The 22,157-nt window shown below is 46.0% G+C and overlaps 1 protein-coding gene across 1 annotated transcript in view; it reads left to right on the plus strand.

The window, feature by feature from the left end:
• Nucleotides 1–22,157, plus strand: part of Ankrd29 (ankyrin repeat domain 29) — a 58,109-nt gene that overhangs the window by 24,404 nt on the left and 11,548 nt on the right. Inside the window, exons 3-7 of the mRNA XM_052155808.1 lie at nucleotides 571–669; nucleotides 4,815–4,913; nucleotides 9,158–9,256; nucleotides 13,513–13,611; nucleotides 21,362–21,460. Coding sequence (XP_052011768.1) covers nucleotides 571–669; nucleotides 4,815–4,913; nucleotides 9,158–9,256; nucleotides 13,513–13,611; nucleotides 21,362–21,460 — 495 coding nt within the window. The remainder of the gene's footprint in view (nucleotides 1–570; nucleotides 670–4,814; nucleotides 4,914–9,157; nucleotides 9,257–13,512; nucleotides 13,612–21,361; nucleotides 21,461–22,157) is intronic.

The following is a 22,157-nucleotide window of genomic DNA, read 5'->3' on the forward strand; positions in this document are numbered from 1 at the left end:
CACAAGGCAAGGGGTGGAGGATAAAAATCACAAACAAACCTAAGGGTGGAGGACAAATCATGCACGAAATGGGGAAGTACAGAATGAGGAAGTCAGGCAATAGTTTATGCCTCAAGGAAGGTTAGAGATTATCTGGAGCAAACGTCCTTGGTACATTGTATAGTTAAACATTGGAACTAGAACAGGATGGGCTATCTTTCTCAAGCTGAAAGCAGAAAAACAAGTTACTCTGTGCTGGGCTAGTTGGTTAGGGATCTAAAAACATTGAGTTGGGGGGTCTCTCAGGATCATTCTGTATGAGTCATAAAATGAAAATATTGTACTTTTGTTGGCTAAGATGCAATAGTGAAGTTTTACATGGACTGTTTCTGAAGTCGATGCATGGAAGTGAATTTGTAACCTTCAAATTCCAATCTTGGCAGTCTGTTAGTTTGCTTGTTCCTATCCAATCGCCATCATAGTTACTAGTGAGCCATTTGTCTGCTGGGCATCTTCTGGGTGAAGCTAACCATCTCTTGGGCTTCCCTTCTACCGTGAGGGCATCACTGTTCATCTCTCTCCTCCATGCAGCACGGCACCACGCTTCTCATGGTTGCCTCCTATGCTGGCCACATAGACTGCGTGAGGGAGCTGGTTCTGCAGGGAGCAGACATCAACCTCCAGAGAGAGGTAAGTCAGGCTGTGCTGATTAAAAATACCCGGGTTAAGAGACCTTTGATCTATATGGTAATGAACTGCTAAGAGGACAAAAATTGCAGTTGCTTTGCTCCTACACCAGAACCCACTTCGGGGTTTGTTTGTTTGTTCTTTTATAGCCTAAAATAAGCTCTGGGAATGTACCACTGTCAACTGTATTCATCTGTTTGTGCTACTATAACAAAATAATGCTGGGTATTTTTTTTTAACTAGAGGCTTATTTAACTTACAGTTTTAGGGACTGAGCATCTAACATTGAGAAGATGCATCTGTTTGGCTTCTGAGGGCTTCCTTAGCTGCCTCACAACATGATGAAGAAGGGAGAGAAAAACAGCCATATGCAGAAGAGACAAGGCACAACACACTCTTACCTTTAACAGCCCTCGACTGTGAGAACTAGCATGCTCTAAGACATCAGCATTAATACCTTCATAACTGTAGCCAGTGACCTTGCTCTGTGGCATGTGTCTTAAAGTATCCAAGCCTCAGTACCCTCACACCAGACCTTCAGCTCCTAGCACTGACTCTTTGGAAGACATATTCAAACTGATCTGGCCCATGCCAAACAGTCATACATTTTTGTCTCAGGCATGAATGAGCACTTCCCCATGTGCGACGAGATGCCATGGAATTTATAGGAATTTCCCAGATGTCCTTGTGTTTTTTTTTTCTCTGCAACCTATTCATCATGAAGCTTAAATGAGCAGACTGTAAATGAAACCACATTTACCACGGCCTTGTTAGACATCATGGAGAAGCCCTTGGACCTGAGAAGGCTCAATGCTTCAGTATAGGAGAATGCCAGGACAGGGAAGCAGGAGTGGTGGATTGGTGAGCAGGGGGGACGGGGATGGGTTAGGGGATTTTCGGGTGGAGGGGAATCAGGAAAGGGGACAACATTTGAATTTTAAATAAAGAATGTATCTAAATAAAAAAAAAGTTCAAGTCATAGACATTAAACCTATTTGTATCCTAACAAAAAAACCAAACCAAACAACAACAACAACAGCAAACCCACCACATTTACAAAGCTGTTTTCCACCTGGCCATGTATTAAGTAAGTTCTCCAAAAGAGTCATGAGGGAGAACATTGAAGTAAAATGTGAGCCTATGATCACTCATCTCAGTGCGACCTGTGGGCGTGGTCACTCCAGAGTCCTGTCTGGGTACAAGAAGCAGCAATGGCTGGGGCATTCTAACACACCTAGGAAGTCAGGTCTGAGGAGACCATACGTTTCCAAGTTGACATAAAACCTGGTCAAACAAAGCTTTGTGGAGACATGTGCACTCTAACCTGGGTTAACACAGACCCAGGTATGAGACGGGTGTCCTAGGACAGCTCCCAACCAGAGTGTACTCTTGGTCTTGTTTCATCTGGCCCGATCCAACAATCTGCCTTATCTCCAGTAATCTACCTCTAAGCCTCAGAGGTCTTGTCTGCAGATCGTGACAGAACCACCCACGGGCTGCAGCACTCAGCCTTACTGGGGCTGGACTACTGAGAGCAGCCGTGTGAAGACTGCCGTAAAATCAATCGGTCTTCAGTGAAGACCGCCGTAAAATCAATCGGTCTTCACACAGAGTCTTTACGCCAGTCTCCATAACACCGGTCATTGTTTCAGACCGGCTTTGGTTTTGTTTTGTTTTTGTTTTTGCATCAGCGGATGAAATAAAATTCCCCTCTTAGAAGAAGATTTCTAAATTACCCTCACCTTTTCCTCTCTCTACAGCCCTTGTTCATTGTAACTTTAACATGAAAAGCAGATTTTCTCTAATAAAACAATGCAGTCCAGATCTTCTTAATCAAAACTCTGATCCCAAAGGGAGGCACACAGTGTGCAAAAACCTTCCTGAGAAAAGCAGAGGAAGAGAAGCAGTGGGTTCCAGCGAATGTGTGCCTTTGAGGTTTTATATTTATTCATTCATTTCGTGGGTCAACTAAGCCCACAGATGGAAGTCTTTGTGACCTGAGAACAATAGCCCTTGGGGATTTCACATTCAGTCCAGACATAGACTGTGTCTCCCTTGATGGTGTTACAGAAGTTTCCAGCAGTCCCTCTAGTTTTCCAAGCCCATGCCAGCCTCAGGTAATGCGAATACTGAACCGAAATATTGCCTGCATCAGGAATCTTTGAAACACCATGTTGTGTCCCACTGTTAATCCATTCACAGCGTCAGAACGGTTCCTCTGAACACACCCAAACTTGTTTTCCTAGATACATAGCACTTGCTAGAATGACCAGCTGGAAGCCAACGGTTCTGAACAGCAGACACAGTAGAGACCCAGGTGGATATGCCTGCTGAGCCCACCGGGTGGCTGTCATTCTCCTGCCTTGAGAGCTGGTGCTACCCCATTCCACGGCTGTGATTACAGCTCTCCATTACTGTGTCTGTGGTCTCTTTGCCTCTCTTGTCAAATGTTCCTCTTCTTCAGTCTTCTTCTAATTATTTTACTGTAGTAAATATACATGAAGCTTACTGTTTTGACCATTTTCATCTTAACCACTTTAAAATATGTAGTTAGGGTGACATGCATTCAATGACAGCGCTGTGTGACCACTGCGGCGGCCATCTTGCTCTGTAACTCTTCCCTGCCCCACTATACAATAACTCTCTCTTCCTTCCTCTCAGCTGCTAGCAACCATCTCCCTACTGTCTGTTACCATGAGTTTGAGTTCTTCAGACACCACTGTAGAATCTAACAGTGTTTGTCTTTATGGAATAAACTTCTTTCTTTTTTTAATTAATTTATTTTATATATATGAGTACAATGTCACTGTCTTCAGACACACCAGAAGAGGGCATTGGATCCCATTACAGATGGTTGTGAGCCACCATGTAGTTGCTGGGAATTGAACTCAGGACCTCTGGAAGAGCAGTCAGTGCTCTTAACCACTGAGCCATCTCTCCATCTCAGGTTCCTTTCATGTAGCAAATCATTACGTTCCATCCATTCATATGCTATACCTCTGTGGTATCTGTCTTACTTTCCTTCCTTTTAAAGCTAAATAAGCTAAATAATCTGCCATTGCAGACAATGCCTCATTACTCCTCCATTTATCCGCAGGAGGACATTTCCACTGTGGTTTTTGTTTTGGTTTGGTTTGGTTTTGCTTGGTTTGAGTTTTTGAGATAGGGTGCATATACTATTGTAGCCAAGGCTGGACTCCAACTTTCACTCCTGCTGTCTCAGCCTCCTGACTGCTGGGATTATAGGCCTGTACCACCCAACACAATTCACAGAGCTGAACAAAGAGTTTAGGTTTTTGTTGTTGTTGTTTCACTTAAAAGGACACTTACCATTGTCCAGGTAAGCCAGAATGAGTTCCTCTTCTCCAGGTTGTTAACCTTGTCTTCATCATGTAAAGAAATAGCATGTCCTGGAATTGGGATGTGGTCTGATCCTTTTGGGGGAAAATCACCCACTCTAACACAAGAACAAAGTCTCCTTTCGTGTTATTTCTCTTATCAAGAGATAGCAATGGGGTCTGGAGATGTAGCTCGGTGGAAAGGGCACTGGCTGCTCTCCCAGAGGACCCAGGTTCAGTTCCCAGCGCCCATATGGCAGCCCATGACGGTCTGTAACTCCAAGAGGATCCTGTGTACTCTTCTGGCTTCCATGAGAAATGCACCACATGTGTGCAGAGAAAACACAACACATGCAAAAATAAAAGTTTTAAAAAGAAAATTACAGCAAATCAAATGTGACCTTATTGGAGCTAGGAAGTGTCTGTTTTATTTGAAAATTAATTTTGCATCAGCCAACCAGACACCCCAGGGCTCCCAGGGACTAAGCCATCAACCAAGTGGTACACATGGTTTCAGCCAAAAGTGTGGCAGAGGAATGTCTTGTCAGGCATCAGTGGGGAGAGAGGTTCTCGGCCCTATGAAGGCTGGATAGATGCCCCAGCATGGGGAAACCAAGGGGTGGGTGGGAGTGGGTTGGGTGGAGGGGCATGTTCTTAGAGGAGGTAAGGATCAGTTGGGGGTTTTCTGGGAATGGGGATACTGGGAAAGGGTATAACATTTGAAATGTAAATGAAGAATATATTCAATAAAAAAAAGAAAATTGATTTTGCTAAATGTCTCCTTAAAGCAACCCCCTTTCTCTCTCTCAGTCAGGTACAACTGCCCTGTTCTTCGCTGCTCAGCAAGGCCACAATGATGTTGTGAGATTTCTCTTTGGATTTGGAGCATCCACTGAATGTCGGACCAAAGTAAGAGAATCTCAGTCTTGAGTTCACACCTCACAGGAGACCTTCCAGGTCTTGAGTTCATACCTCACTGGAGACCTTCCAGGTCTTGAGTTTACACCTCACTGGAGACCTTCCAGGTCTTGAGTTCACAGCTCACTGGAGACCTTCCAGGTCTTGAGTTCACACCTCACTGGAGACCTTCCAGGTCTTGAGTTCACACCTCACTGGAGACCTTCCAGGTCTTGAGTTCACACCTCACTGGAGACCTTCCAGGTCTTGAGTTCACACCTCACTAGAGACCTTCCAGGTCTTGAGTTCACACCTCACTAGAGACCTTCCAGGTCTTGAGTTCACACCTCACTGGAGACATTCCAGGTCTTGGGTTCACACCTCACTGGAGACCTTCCAGTTCTTGAGTTCACACCTCACTGGAGACCTTCCTGGTCTTGAGTTCACAGCTCACAGGACACCTTCCAGGTCTTGAGTTCACACCTCACTGGAGACATTCCAGGTCTTGAGTTCACACCTCACTGGAGACCTTCCAGGTCTTGAGTTCACACCTCACTGGAGACATTCCAGGTCTTGAGTTCACAGCTCACAGGAGACCTTCCAGGTCTTGAGTTCACAGCTCACAGGAGACCTTCCAGGTCTTGGGTTCACAGCTCACTGGAGACCTTCCAGGTCTTGGGTTCACACCTCACTGGAGACATTCCAGATCTTGAGTTCACACCTCACTGGAGACCTTCCAGGTCTTGAGTTCACAGCTCACAGGAGACCTTCCAGGTCTTGGGTTCACACCTCACTGGAGACCTTCCAGGTCTTGAGTTTACACCTCACTGGAGACCTTCCAGGTCTTGAGTTCATACCTCACTGGAGACCTTCCAAGTCTTGAGTTTACACCTCACTGGAGACCTTCCAGGTCTTGAGTTCACAGCTCACAGGAGACCTTCCAGGTCTTGAGTTCACACCTCACTGGAGACCTTCCAGGTCTTGAGTTCACACCTCACTGGAGACCTTTCTAGTCTTGAGTTCATACCTCACTGGAGACCTTCCAGGTCTTGAGTTCACACCTCACTGGAGACCTTCCAGGTCTTGAGTTCACACATCACTGGAGACCTTCCAGGTCTTGAGTTCACACATCACTGGAGACATTCCAGGTCTTGGGTTCACACTTCACTGGAGACCTTCCAGTTCTTGAGTTCACACCTCACTGGAGACCTTCCAGGTCTTGAGTTCACGCCCCCTTGGAGACTTCTGGCAATCATGCTGCATTTTCGCCTTATCTGTAACACAGACATGAGCTTCTCCAATCTTCTTTGGAAGATTCCAAAGCCTAAGGAAGTGGGTGCCCTAAGGTTGCTTGTCATGGTTCATGATTAGTCAGTCTTTGGAATTCCAGGTTTTGCATTGGGAGAGTTTCAAGGGGGATGACTGAAGTTTCTCTCCCTTGCATCATTCATGTTCTGTCCAGGGACGCCAGGCTTTATAACCAGGTGTCCCTCTAACAGTCCCCATTTCTGTGTTCTACTCTATGTCTGTATTCATTCCAATACAGTTTCTAGAGGGGTGATCTGGTCCTAGGGAGCCTAGGGTGCTCTGAGACGGCATCTGGCGGGTGGCCTGAGCTCCTGCGCGGAGTCAGACTGTAGGTCTGAGTCGAGCAGCTCTGGGCAGGGCTACAGTTCGTTCTTAAAGGGGTTTTCATTTTCACTTTTCATATTCAGATAAGAAAGCATGATGCAAAAAGCGAGAAATGTTGTGTTCACATGGTTTTTTTCACGTTTTATAGCAGGAATTTTTGAGCTGATGTAAGATTCTTGCTACTTTCAGCTCATTTTAAGTCTACTTGTAATATTAATTGCTGAATTTTATTCCCTGAACTTTAGCCCATGTTGAAAAATCTTAGATTTTCTTAATTGATTGTATATAATAAGTAGATAACAAGGGAGTTCTCACTGGATCCTTCTCCTAATGGAATGCTATCAAACAGTCCAGATGTTATAGAGAATTCTGTCTTTTCTAAAACCCGTTAGTAATTTTGTGTGTGTGGATATAACATAGTATAGAATAGCAAAGCATAATATAATATGATACAAAACACATAGTTATCCTAATTATGTCTTTTTCATTATAATCTGAAATAACAGGGCTCCAAGTTAATGATGATAGGCTCCAGGTTCAGTAACAGACCCTGTCTCAAAAACTGAGGTGAGACAACAATTGAGGACGATATTCTGGTGTGGACCTCTGGCCTCCACATGGATGAATTCGTGTACAAACTGTGTATATCCACACAAGCACATGCACATGTACACCACACACACACACACACATGCACACACTTACTATGTGCATTGCAACTAAAGTACCAAGTGCACTGAACCTAAATCACAGCACCTTAGAACTGAATCAGAATGATCACACATGACCACATGGTTTCTCCCGTCATCTTCTTGCTTAAGTTACAACTGGATCAAAGCCTTCATGCAGGAGTCATCCACAGAACACAGAGCCCAGGGTGAGTCTGTGTGACTCCAGGAGGTCAACTGCAGGGGTCTTAAGAGCTTTCCGTGGGAAGAAGGGACTGTCGGGAGGTCGTGGGTTTTAATGTGAATCCGCCATCAAAACTGACTTGGTTTTAGTAATCACCTTCTTGTTATTAAGTGTATGAAATGTGTAGCCAGAAAGTGTTTTAGGAAAAGAGATTGGTCCTTCTGTCATGGCCAGTATAGTTTACTCCTCTCTGACCTCATCAGGCAAAGAGAGCAGAAAGTTGATGGGCAGAGCCTCAAGAGCAATAGTCAATGCCACTGTTGAGCTGTGTCTGGATGTCCTCGTCTTGCCTCCAGCCTCAGCCTCTCCTCCATTCCCCACCCTTCTAGGCTGGCTCAGCCTTCTTCCTTACCACATTGTCTTTCCCCCCCATCCCTCCCTCCATCCTTCCCTCCCTCAGTGTGCCTTCTCGAGCTCCTACCATAGCGAGGTGCCACTTTGACTTTGAGCACAGAGCTCTGCTGTAGAGATTACAGGTCGAGCTACCTGCTGCTTGCCTGTCACATCCTCTCAGCTACTTAAAGGCTTGTTTTCCAGACCTCATCAAAACCTTCTGAACTAGACTCTCTGAAGGTAGAACTTGCTTTGAATAAAAAAAAAATCAAACAAACAAAAATCCCTAAGCCCAAATTAGAAACCACACTATCATATTCATAATTGATATTTTAAGTTAAGTTCCTTGCTGTTGAATCATTCATGATTAGCTTAAGTCTGCACATCACAGTTCACAGTGCCAAACTCCAAACAAACACACATCCCAGGGGGGAAAGATCCTTACCTGTGGTGCCTGGGGAAAGCCATTAATGGCTCAGTGAGTCAGTCATCAGTGTGCTTGGCATGCGTGCTTGTTCTGATTTCAGCTGCAAAGATGAAAGTGGGGTTGACAGGGAAAAAGGGATGCCCCACTCCACATCAGAGCATGATTACTTAAAGCACTCTGCTTAGTCTTAGGGCCCATGTGTTAAAAGAGACCTAGACAAACTGGCACACGTTCAAAGGAAAACCCTAAGCCAGACAGGGAGATGTCATTGCCTGCTCTTTTAATGGAGGCATATCTTGTCCTGTGAAAACGATGGCTGTAGACAGGTACGTATCCTAAACTCAGTGGCTTATAACCAAATAGCTCCAAAGGAGAAACCACTGTTTGCCAAAGGAGCCTCTGGTCAAAAGCCGTGTGTCTGAGACAGAGTTGACCATACCTGGAAGTGCACTTCCCATATTGAGAGGTGAATGGATGTCGTCTCCTTTGATACGTATAGGCAGGTTTGTGGTGCTGGTAACTGGTGAGATGGCTGCATTACATCCCTGGCAGGTTATCCAAGCGTACAGCCTGCTCATGTCCTCCAGACGATCATAAAGAAAGGGTGAAAGCCGTGCCTCCATCTAAGAGCACATGCTGCTCTTCAGAGGGCCAGAGGTTAGTGTCCAGTACCCGTGCTGGGTGCCTCAGAGTCTCCTGGAACTGTGGGACTCCAACACTCTCTTCTGACCTCTGTGGGCACCCCTGCATACACATGGCACACACCCACAGAGAGACAAAGACACACATATACAAACAAGAAATAAAGTAAGTCTTTAAAGGCAAGGCAAAAGGCAGAAGGAAAGTGAGTTTGTTATCTCTGGGACTATTCTCTCCCAGTTCTATGTGAAAAGTGTTCTTGATAAAATACAAGTAGTGCCGTATCTGATGCCTGTGTCCTTCCCATCTGCAGGATGGGGGCACTGCCCTGTTGGCTGCTAGTCAATATGGGCATATGCCAGTGGTGGAGACCTTGCTGAAACACGGAGCCAACATCCACGACCAACTTTATGTGAGTGTTTCAAGAGGGCCCAAGCTTATCAACATTTGATCTAAATTCCAGTGTCAGAAACCACAACTTAAAGTATTTTTTAGTGCACTAAAAAAAGTGCACATCTTTTTTTGAAGATGTATTTTTATTATTTTAATTATGTATACGGGGTGTGTAAGTAAATGCAAGCGCCCCACAGGTCAGAGGAGTCAGATCGCTCTGGGGTTACGGGCAGTTGTAAGCCACCTGATGTAGGTGCTGGGAATTGAACTCAGGTTCTCAGGAAGGACAGTAAGTGCTCCTCATCGCTGAGCCATCTCCCCAGTCATGCACAGTGGAATTTTTGTTGGAGACATCAACAGAAAACCAGCTGACCAGATGAGCTCTCCTTGCCGTAGAAACCATGTATTTCCTCACCTCTGTTCTCCCTTTTAAATCTGTTAATACATCTGCAAACATTCCACACATGCCAGTAAACTGTCCCACGTCCTCTGATGCGCACTCACTCACACCAAGACAAGCCAAGTGTGGAGTGATACGGTAACAAGGGGAAATCAAGCTAGTGAAGAGAACTGAGAGGTGAAAACCGTGGGGCTGTGTTCACAGGTAGGGCTGGGAAGGGCGCCACTGCCGCTGTGAGTGTGTTTGCAGCTAATTGGCTATTAGTACGTGGCCCAAGGGCCCTTTTCATTGTCACTGAAATTAAAAGTACTGTTCCATAGGCTTTGCAACAAATATTATAATTCTGGTCTTGTAGGAAAAACAAGATATGGAAGATGGGGTAACTTGACCGTCTCAGGGAAGGGAGGGAGAGAGTCTTGCTTCCAATTATCCAGGAACTATATTTTAGGCCATTCCTCAAGTACACTGTGAGCCCTTGTGCCCAAGGCAAGGTTTTCACAGCCACCTAATGGGCTGCGTAGGTGTGCCAGGTTCCACTGGAACGTCCTTTCCAGAGCTTACCTTGTTAACTTTGACAAATCACAGGCCTCTTTGAAGTCCTTAGTAACTAGCCTTACCCTCTGGCACTTCAAAGTTTGTAAGGCTTTGAGCCTGCAGTAATCTGGCCGAGATCCTTGATGACGCTCTAAGGAAGTGCCTCTCCACCTGGCTGCCCATTAGACAAACCTGCGAAGCCTTCCAAAACTACCAGTTCCCAGACATGCCCTCCGAGCGGCAGAGCCAGTCTCCGTGGTCACTGCCGAGGACACCCTGATATGTGTGCTGAGAGGCACGGGCAGGGCAGAGGGATGGCTCCGATAAGTAAGACGCTTGTGCAAATCTGAGAACCTGAGCTTGGATCCCCAGCTCCCACACACAGAGCTGGGATCTGTGGTGTGCCCTTGTCATCCCAACACTGGGAAGGGGAAGGGGCAGGAGGACTCTGGGACTTGCTGGCCAGCCCATCTAGCCAAATTAGCAGTGAGTTGTGGGTTCAGTGAGGCCCTATCTGCCAAAATAAGATAAAGAGCGCTTGAGGACGAGCCTCCTTGTTGACCTCTAGCCTATACACTTGAGTGCACATGCATGTACACTTGTTTTTTGTTTTGTTGTTGTTGTTGGTGGTGGTGGTTTTTCAAGACAGGGTTTTTCTGTATAGCTCTGGCTGTCCTGGAACTCACTCTGTAGACCAGGCTGGCCTCAAACTCAGAAATCTGCCTGCCTCTGCCTTTAATTCCAAGTACTGGGATTAAAGGCGTGTACCACCACTGCCCGGTGCATGTACACTTGTAGCCACACATGTGCACACACATGAACACATACATAGACCACACACACAGAAAAGAAGGAAAAATAAATTTATGTCTAAAGCTTTGGCTATCTCTTAGTTGTTCTGTGTAAGTGAAGAATAGCTGAGGGTCTAGATTATGTGTGGGTGTGTGGGCCCAAAGACTTTGGAAATAGAAAGTTCATTTTTTTGTTTGTTTGTTTGTTTTTTGGATTTTTTTTTCCGAGACAAGGTTTCTCTGTGTAGCCCTGGCTGTTCTGGAACTTACTCTGTAGACCAGGCTGGCCTTGAACTCAGCCTGCGTCAGCCTCCCAGAGTGCTGGTATTACAGGTGTGTAATCCACCTGGCAGAAAGTTAATTTTTATTTTCACAGCATGACCCACAGTTAGTGATGTGAATCAAGGGTGGATATAAAGTTTACACCCACTAGACATTATCTTTCCAGAATGCTCTCAGAAATATCAACTTCAGCAGAGCCCCTAGTCACAGTAAATCCCCCTCTATTAATCAGTGAATTCAGAAAATGTCATGTACTGTAAACTCCTTTTTACTTTTAGTAAAATGGTCTAAATATTTTTATTAATAAACAATTGACTTGGTGTACACTTTTTGATCCCTGTACTAGAGGAAGCAGAGACAGGCGGATCTCTGTGAGTCTACCTAGTGAGTTCCAGGCCAACCAGGGCAGCAGAGTGGAGACCCTGTATCAGAAAATAAAATAGAATAGGATAGGATAGGATAGGATAGGATAGGATAGGATAGGATAGGATAGGATAGGATAGGATAGGGGAACTGAAAGTTGTAATTCGCAGAGACAAACTCAATGTGTAGTCTGTCCCAGAAAAGTCTATAGGGTTAGCCACAGCTAAGAGTATGGGAAACTTTTCTGTGCTGATACATTAAGAAGCAGCTAAAATATGTAACCACAATCAAACATTTGGCTAAAGGTGTGTACAGACTGGTTTGTTTTAATGATTGCTCCCAGCGTAGTCTGATAGCTTAGCAGACACCCAGTGGAAATTCAGCCCCCTCCAGGTGGCACACCTGCTGGGCTTGCATAGAGAGTGTTTGGAGTTTCAGTTAGCATTCTCAGCACAAGAGGTCGCGTCATGACTAGCCAAGCGTTAACTCTGCAGGGGCGCGTTTGGCTTGTCTGCTCTGTGGTAGAAACAATGGAGTTTGCGATACACGCACTTACTCCGCAGTGAACAAATGGACAAATACAACCTGTATTTGCTGAGTTCTCTTGTTGAAATAAGAAAAGCATTGTTTCTGAGAAAGAAGAGAAAAGAAGCCCCCGCCCCCAACATAGAATGCTCTGCGAGGCCTGGGCTCTTGCGTTGAGCTCGGTGCGGATTTCCCTTTGCAATCGGTGTGTGTCCCATCCGCTGAGCCTGCAAGGGAGCAGCGAGGAAAGAGGCTTTGGAAGACAGTTTTTCTCAAACCACCTTTTTCATGCCCTACTAGCTCTCCACCACCGAACCACCAAACCCTTTGATACACAGAGACGCTGCATGTTGAGGGAACATGCGTAACGGAGCAAGAAAGACGCCAAGGATACAGTACTAACTCCCAATTCATAAAGTCACAGAGAGTGGAGTCTGGGGAGATGGCTCAGTTACTAAAATACTCTCTTCCTGATGGGAAGACCTGAAGTTGATGTTCAGAACTCACGTTAAAAAAATTAATTAATTAACTAATTAATTAATTTTAAAAAACCTTCGTCCTGCCAGAGAGATGAAGATATAGCTTAGCAGTTGTGTTGCACCCTGGGCGGTGGTGGTGGCGCACGCTTTTAATTCCAGCACTTGGGAGGCAGAGGCAGGTGGATTTCTGTGTTCAAGGCCAGCCTGGTCTACAGAGTGAGTTCCAGGACAGCCAGGGCTACACAGAGAAACCCTGTCTTTAAAAAAAGGGGGGGGGGAGCTGGTGAAAAAAAATCATGTGCTGCTTTTAACTTCTTAAACCTTTCAAGCGAAGGACTCAAGTTCTGTTCCAAGCATCCACATGGTGTCTCATAACCACCTGTAACTCGAGTTCTAGGGATCCTGTGCTTCTGGTCTCTGAAGGTACCAGGCGTGCATGTCATGTGCATATATATGTACAGATAAAACAGTTGTACACATACAATAAAATAAATCTTAAAAAATGTTATAAAAATCTGGGTGTGACGGCTTAGGCATGCAAACCCAGGCCCTGGGACACAGAGACAGGCAGATCCCTCAGGATCTATGACCAGGCAGGCTAATCTACTTGGTGAGCCCCAGGCCACTGAGAGACCCTACAGAAACAAAGTAGACACACCTTCCTGAGGATCAACACTGGAGGTTGTTCCCTGGCCTGTGTGTGTGTGTGTGTGTGTGTGTGTATGCAGGCACACACCCACACACACATACACACTTTTGTATAATTTGTTTACCTAATAGCTATTATTTGGCAAAAAAATAGAAACAGAAAAGAGAATGCCAATGAGGAACGTACGTTGTGAGCCTTTACTTTTCTTCTACAATAAACGTGAAAGCTGAATCTAAACCTCTGTTGCCTCAGGATGGAGCCACTGCCCTCTTCCTGGCTGCCCAAGGTGGTTACTTGGATGTCATTCGCCTACTGCTGTCTTCAGGAGCAAAAGTCAACCAGCCAAGGCAGGTAATGTCCTTTGGAGCAGAAGGCCGGGAGTGGCAGGGGTCTAAAGGTCTGGGGCAGCCATCACCATGGACAGAGAAGTTAACTTTGACTAAAATGCCTCCTACTCTGTGATCTGAGGTCAGCTGGGTGTCTCTGAACTCAAGCTGATATCACAAGTCAGAACTTTGAAAAACGTAAGTGTTTGGTGTCTGAGGTCAAGTACATACCCGGCCACCTCTTCTTCAAATAATTTATGGCTGCGCTGAAATAAAGAGTGTTGGCTGACCTTGGATGTGGGTAAACAGAGGCACAGACCGGCTCTCTCCTGATACACAGACATAGCTCCTGTCGAGCACCTTTCCCTACAACCCAAGAGGAGCCCTTGAAATCAGGAGACCGTGAGTGGGTTCTGTGCCGTCACCGCCCACAGGCACACTGCCATTGAGACTTCATTTACCAGTATCTGATATCTGGCATCTGCTAATGTCTGGCAATTCAATTAGCTGACACTTAAAGCTCAGGAATACAGCAGTGGGGGCTGGTATTTTATTTATCATAACCGTAAGATAGCACAGCTCACTGTTCTGTAGGAACCACCTGTGCTCTGATTAATTCATTGCGTTTGAGGTTAAGAAAACGTTGCTATGAAGGTGGTTGTTGTTGTCTTTTGGAAAAGCCAAACTGATTGCCTAAACATTAATACCCCCGAGGCAGGTTTCTGTTATAACTGATCTGTCATGGGAAACCTAGGTATTTAAATAATATTTGTTATGTGGACCCTGAAGATGGTCTGTGCTCCTGCCCATAGGCTTCTCAGATCTTTATTAGCCTAAGTGTGTAAGGAATGGAGAATGGAGTCTGGATATAGTAGGACTTCTATACAGGCGCTGCCAGTGGCTGTAGTTTGGTGGTTGGGAATTGGTTTCGTCTGTGAGACAGGGCTTCACTCGGTTGCCCCGGCCTTCCTCACACTCATGTGCTGGGATGGCAAGCATGTACTGCCACACCTGCTTAGCTCTGTAGAGTTTGAAATTGAGACTACTGTGATTGCCAGGTTTCTTTCATTATACTTTTGAAAAATACCTTGGCACTTTAACCAGTCTGTTTGTAAAACATATTCTATTATTCCCATTCCTACAGTTGTGTTTGCTTAAAAACAATCCCCAAGTTGATACAAATTGGTATTTCAAAGACCGCATGGGTGTTTGTGCACTTGGACGTGAACTGAGTCACCTGTAGTTATTGAAACCAGGAAGTTATTAAGTAAGGCAGCAGGGCAGCGGTAACCACAGCACAGCAGTTGTTTGCATTCCTCAAGAGTGAGGTTACCTGGCTGGCCAGTGGGTAACCTGGCCATGAGGACAAGGACCCACCCTGGGGCTAAAAAACAAGGGACACGCCCTTCCAAAGGCTGTTTCTAACAAAGTACTTTGGAACTTTGAGAGTCCAGGTCTGAAGAGAATGTTATTCGGGGAAACTTTTATAAAACAGGAATTACTTGAGGCCGGAGGGCAATGAAGTTTCCTCTTTGTTGCAAGCACACACCCTGAGGTGTGCTCATCAGAACCTGCCAGGGGCCTATGGCTCCGGTTAGAGACTCGCTTATCCAGGTCAGTCACTCCATATTCTGCCATCTCTGAAGGTAGAATTTCTGCTGAGTTCAGTCTAAGAAAACAGATACCACAGACATGACAAAAGTCATGCAAGCATGGCTGACCTGGTTACAGGTTATTCAGAGGTTTAAGAAAAGTGTGACTTGCCTGTAATCCCAACACTCTGGGAGGCAGAGGCGGGCAGATTTCTGAGTTTGAGGCCAACCTGGTCTACAGAGTGAGTTCCAGGACAGTCAGGGCTATACAGAGAAACCCTGTCTCAAAAATCCAAAAAACCAAAAAGAAGAAGAAGAAGAAGAAGAAGAAGAAGAAGAAGAAGAAGAAGAAGAAGAAGAAGAAGAAGAAGAAGAAGAAGAAGAAGAAGAAGAAGAAGAAGAAGAAGAAGAAGAAGAAAAAGAAGAAGAAGAAGAAGAAGAAGAAGAAGAAGAAGAAGAAGAAGAAGAAGAAGAAGAAGAAGAAGAAGAAGAAGAAGAAATAAGAGTGTGACTTAAAGTTCTCATTAATCTTGGGGTACTGGTTGGTTCATATTGTTGTTCCTCCTATGGGACTCCAAATCCCTTCATCTCCCTTGGGGCCTTTCTCTAGCTCCTCCAATGGGGACCCTGTGCTCAGTCCAATGGTTGGCTGAGAGCATCCACCTCTGTATTTGTCAGGCATTGGCAGAGCCTCTCAGGAGACAGCTATAACAGGCTCCTGTTAGCAAGCACTTGTTGGCATCTACAGTAGTGTCTGGGTTTGGTAACTGTATATGGTATGGCTCCAGCCACACATGTAGCAGATGATGGCCTTGTTGGACATCAGTGAGAGGAGAGGCCTTTGGTCCTGAGAAGACTTGATTCCCCAGTGTAGGGGATGCCAGGTCAGGGAAGCAGGGGTGGGTGGGCTGATGAGCAGGGGAAGGGGGGATGGGATAGGGGATATCATTTTGGAGGGGAAATGAGTAAAGGGGATAATATTTGAAACATAAATAAAGAAAATATCTAATAAAAAATAAAGTTCTCATGGCTTACACAGGGTAGAACATTACAGGCAGGGTGTCTAGAGCTGGTGTCTTGTTCTGAAGTCCCCAGTAGCTCATTAATCTTTATCAGAAAATTCTTGAATTTATGAAGTAAGGACAAGGATGTGTTCCTGATTTTCCAATTCTTAATAATTTTACATAAATTTGATGTGTGTGTGTGAGTGTGTGTGTGTGAGTGTGTGTATGTGTGTATGTGTGTACACAGCTATAATGAGTGCAGAAGCCAGAGGTTAATCAGATGTCCTTTCTTAGGAGCCACACACTTTCTGTTTTGAGACAGAGTCTCTCCCTGGAACCTAGAACTTTCAACTAGAGTATCTGGTCAGTGAGTCACAGCGATTGCCCTCCTTTCCTGCCCCAGCTCTGGTGTTAGAAGCACTGCCACCACACCCAGCTTTTATGTGATGCTGAGGACCAAACTCAGGTCATCATACTTGTCCACATATGTGCACACTTGCACACATTCCCATTCTGACCTCTATAGGCACCCATCTTTGCACACACACACACACACACATCACACAACAAACAACACATAAAACACACACATACATAATACACAATACATACTACATACACTACACAAACATACACAATACATACCACACACAAGACACAACACAATACTACACAACACACAGCCACACACTATGCAACACACAGCCACATACTACGCAACACTCATATCACACACACACCACATATACAATACATAACACACACACATGCCATTCTGCAGAGTCCTTCCATTAACATCTGTGACAAGATGCTAATGAAGTGGCTGAGATCGCCCTCCTAGGCCATTTGATGTGATGTCAGGGAGTCAGCACTGTAGAAGGAGTGGCTTCTCCTCGTAACTTTCCCTCCTGAGAACTAAGCAGACCTTTTTGGTGCTTTGTGCTGAGGAAGTGTGCTCACAGTCAGGCCAGTGTGCCGCCGGAGATGCTGCTTCCTACTCGATAGGTCAAGAGTTGCAGGGATCACGGAAGTCCACAGTCACTCAGGAAACTCGCTTGTGTTTCTTCCTCCACACGGGAGCCAAACATTTTAAATCTGTGCTGAAGATGCCTGCCTATCCCACTGTTCTTCACCCACATACTGGACGTGCTTCTCCCAGTTCAGCTGGCCATATCACTAAAGCAGTATCTCTGGAGCCGCCACGCCCGGCCTTGTTGTCCCAGCACTGGGCTGGTGTGGTTTCACTTGCCTCTACCGAGGGAGGCCTCCTCCTTCACCTATCAGTATTTCTACAGCATTTGACAGAAAGGCCAGCTAATGAGTGTATTTCCTAATGCAGTGGTTCTCAACCTGTGGGTCACAACCCCTCTGGGGAGAAATCAAATGACCCTTTCACAGGCGACACATAAGACCATTGGAAAACACGGACGTTTATATTACAATTCATAACAGTAGCAAAATTACAGCTATGAAGTAGCAATGAAAATAATTTCTGGTGGGGGGTCACCAGAACACGAGAAATTGTATAAAGGGGTCTCAGCATTAAGGTCCCCTGAGTGACACACAATTGGAAACTTGAAGGGAGATGGTGAGTGGCTGTGGAGCCAGCTCAGGTCTTCAGACAGAAGCTAAAGTCATAAGGCTATGCGTGGTTAGGGAGTGAGACACTCTAATTTCCAATGACCCTAATCTTCGATGACCGTGGTTCCTTTCCCTGGACCTCAGGTGTTTTCCACCTGTAAACTCAAGATAGTAATGGTTACATCCCTCCAGAATTGCTGTGGAAATGATATAAAATATTCCCAGTAAAATCTTTATTGCAATGGCTGTGGGTTAGTGGACTAACACTGGTAGCAAAGTTGTCTTGTTACTGTAGTTACTTGTTTCTTGAACCGGCCACCCCTCCAATAGCAGAATTGGTCCCAGAGACTACGGAGGCCTAAAACCTACAGTTGAAAACAGGCCTAAGAACTGGAGTGCCACAGACGCAGGGAACATGTAGCATCTCGTGTATGTGAACAAATCCTTGGGAACTGAGCGGGTTGCTGTCTTTTTCTAAGCAGATATTGGAAGCCTAGATAAGATTATAGATTAGTCTTTACCATGAATGGTGTATATACCCCTCTACTTGTAAAATGTATTAGATGTAGCCCCAAAATAGCAACAGATTTGGTAGGAAATGCAAAGGTTACCCTGTTAGCTATCTGTTTAGCGCTTGTGTTTGTCCTGTGACTGTCAGCCAGTGCTGAACACCTGCAGGTCCAGGCGACACATCGCCATTTATCGTGTTGACGGTCTCACGTGGCTCTCGTACTTCCTGCTCTTTCCTTGGCCTCCAGGCTCCATGTGCCCATCATCTGTCTGTCCTCTTCTGCCTGAGCTATGGCCGGAGTCTAAATCTTCTTTCCCTGGGTGTGGGCACAGTCCTAACTGTCAGCTACTACCTCTGAGTCTTCTTTCATTTTCTTCTTTAAGTGGTTTGGAGTGCAGGAGAAACGGTTCCGTCATTAAGGGCATGCCACAGGAACATGGACTCCCAGACACACACAGCTGAAGGGACTCCACGCTGAGGGCAGAGGTGCAGATTTCTGGAACTCACTGACCTGACAAACAGCCTAGACAAGCAGATGAGCTCAGCTGAGATGCTGACTCAAAAACTACAGAGTCATCAAGAAAGGCACCCGACATCTACCTCCATATTCACAGTATACCCACACTCAGAGAGAGGAGGGGAACAGAAAGGGAGAGGGAAAGAGAGAGGGAGGGGGGAGAGAGAGAGAGAGAGAGATCTGTACCTTTCACTTCACAGTGATTTGTTCCACCTAAAACATTTTTTAAACAACGTTTTTGTCTAGAAGTAGTCACAAGTATTTAAGTATCATTTTTGCCCATTCCATTTCACTCCAAATTCCCAGAAAAGAGAAACAAATTGACTTGTATCCTATTGTTTTTTAATATGAAAAGGAAGGCACCGGGTGTGATGTGCATGCCTTTAATCCCAGCACTCAAAAGGCAGAAGCAAGCGGAGCTCTGTGAGCTTAGGGCAGCTTGGTTTACACAGCAAGCTCCAGGACAGCCAAGGAGAGGAATCTTCTGGCCACCTAGACAGTAAATAGTTGGACTTGACAGTGTGATCTGACACCTGCTCTCCAGGTTCCAGCGTCAAATCTGGAGAAGTGGTCCTTAGTAATGAAATACACAGAAGACCCCACAGGAGGACCTGGATACTCCCTATCCAGCTGCTGTACAGGGTCTCCTGGAGACTTGGTAAATGAAACCCAGAGGAAGAGCTTGAGGACCCGGAAGTCTGAGTCTCGGGTTTGTGGTGCTCGTGGTAAACGGCACTCAGCTCCAGTAGCATCTTCTAAGCACCTGTGATCTTTGTGTTCACTACCTTTTCGAATGCTTCATGCATGTCTCTGTAAGGTCACATGTTTACAGAAGTTACTGAGACTGAGAGGCACAGTCTCACAAGCTCACTCAAGTGCTGACTGAGTGTTTGTTACTCTTTCCAATTAAGGTGATAGATCTGAGCATTGCCGCGACTATCATTAATTGTGAGTGGTAATAATTGTTCTCGGTGTGAAGGTCTCAGCAGTTTTCCACAGACAATTTTATTATAAACAGCCTTTGACAAGCACACCCACGAGGCAACCCATCTGCCTTCCCTGGCTGCCCTCTGCTGGAGACATCCACCAAGAACAAAATAAACCCAGGTCGGGCAGGAACAAGCATGTTGGTCTCTGGAGCTCAGACCTCTCTGCTCTCTCAGGATCCTGCCTACACCCATGTGTCAAGGGACACTCAGTCTGCATGCCACACCACACCTGTCTTGACACTGCAAATGCATGTTTGTCCTGCTATCTGACACAATCCCGGTCTTCCTTCAAGACCCAACTGAGCTATGACTGTCTATGAACTTTGGCGCAACCCCAAGGCAGTTAAGAGGACACCTTGTCCTGGGCCGTGAGCACACTGCTCATTCAGTACCACGTGCAATTGTACAGAAATCTCAACCTTCTCTCTTCCTCTAATCTTCCCGCTTGAGACATGGAAGGGGAGCTTCATAATTCATTGTTGATTGGTTAAATGGGCAAATACTTAAATCCTCAACTGGGAGAATCAGATGAAAACTGTGGAAGTTCTTTTATAAATAATAAGCCTTTTTTTTAGTTCGTACTTTTAATACAAAGTGTAACTTGTTAATGGTAACATCCACACTCAAGACTAGATCCAGGAGACAGAGAGCGGAATAAAGGAAGCGTGGAGCAGGCCCAGTGCCTTTACCTCTACTCTTTGTTTGAGCTCCTCCTTCCCCACCTCTGCCGAGACATAGACACCAACATTCCTTTTACCTCAGATCGCCCTGGTCTTTCAATTTGTCATTTTCAAACTACCCAGCTCAAAAGTCCACCCTCTAACGTTTTTGATAGAATGGCAATCTACAGTGCTTGTGCCCCTACATTAGCTGGTATGCTTGGCTTAAAATCCCACACCACAGCACAAGATGTGACTTATTAGAGTCTGTCATTGTATCATCTTGCTCTTTAGCCCTCATTCCCATGGGTAGAGAGGTAATCATGATAATATATCCTGATGACTTCAGTTTTCTAGTTCTGGATCCTGCACCCTCTTCCTGCTCTTCTTTCCAAAGAGAACTCATTCTCAGAGATGAGGCTACAGGTCAGGTATGGGGGAGGGGGACTCCGTCCTCATTCTGTGTGGCCTCTCTGGTTCCTGGAGATTCCCTATGGACCCACCATATGGGGATGTGTCTCGGTTAGCAGAGTGCTCACTTACATGAATGAAGCCTTGGGTTCAATATAGCTCCGTATAACATGGTATGCTGGGATGAGTGTAATCCCAGAACTCCCTAGGCAGAGGCAGGGGATGAGAGGATCCTGGTCATCCTCCACTATATACTGAGTTTGCATCCAATCTAAAATATTTGAGATTCTGCCTCTAAAGAGAAACGGGAAAAGACACGTTGGGCAGGAACAGCTTGAAGTCGCTCAGGCACTACAAACGCCAGCCTTTGGTCCCGAGTTCTCTGTGTGCCCCCCTTCTCCGCCCCTATTGGGTGTGCAGATCAGCTGGAGAGTGGATCTTTTCGTCTCAGAGATCTGGTGGGCCTGCGTGAGTGGATGAGTGACTAGAACTCCTGTTACCCTGGCCACAGGATGGAACGGCGCCGCTGTGGATCGCCTCCCAGATGGGCCACAGCGAGGTGGTTCGTGTAATGCTGCTGCGGGGAGCTGACCGCGACGCCGCTCGCAACGTGAGTAGGCAGCGCCCCGCCCCCTCCCCATCCCCGTCCCCGCCCACACACACACCTGCAGACTGGTCTTCTAACTCTGCTCTTTAGCAGGAAAACAAAGACCAACTGAGCAGAAAGTTTGCAGGCTTGGTTGACTTCTCCCTTCTCCATCTGACACGATTGGCGGAGGAGCTGGAGAGGGCGGCGGCTTACTTGAAAGGAACATGCAGGATCTATGAAGTGGGTTCAGGCAGAGCCCAGGGCTGCATCCCGCTGCTCTCTGCTGCAAATCCCTATGCATCATGCCTCAAGCACCTGCCCCTAGTCCTGCTGGCTTGTGCCAGGCTGCAGGCCTGGAGGAGGGGACGTGGGGAGATTCGCCGGTCACTAGGTTATGAGGCTGATGACTCATCGTGTCTGACGTCTGTCCTTGCACCTTCACATAGTTGCCTATCAAGCGCCTAAGTCAGAAGAGAGAAATCTGAAGGCGCTGTTCCTGCTGCCCACCTACCACCTCCTTTTACTGTTGTCTTCCTGTCACCTCTGAAATTAGAGAAGAAAACTCCCCCATCTCACTCTTCTCCTTCCCATTCCAGAGACTGAAGACAGCTCAGAAGCCAGCTTCCTAGTACCGCCACTGATATGTTAAAGCAAGCATGAAAGTCTCTTTTTAAACCAAATATAATCACTTAAAGATGGATTTTTTTAAAACCGGGCA

Source organism: Apodemus sylvaticus, chromosome 13, assembly GCF_947179515.1.
Source record: "Apodemus sylvaticus chromosome 13, mApoSyl1.1, whole genome shotgun sequence".
NCBI classification, from domain to species: Eukaryota; Metazoa; Chordata; class Mammalia; order Rodentia; family Muridae; genus Apodemus; species Apodemus sylvaticus.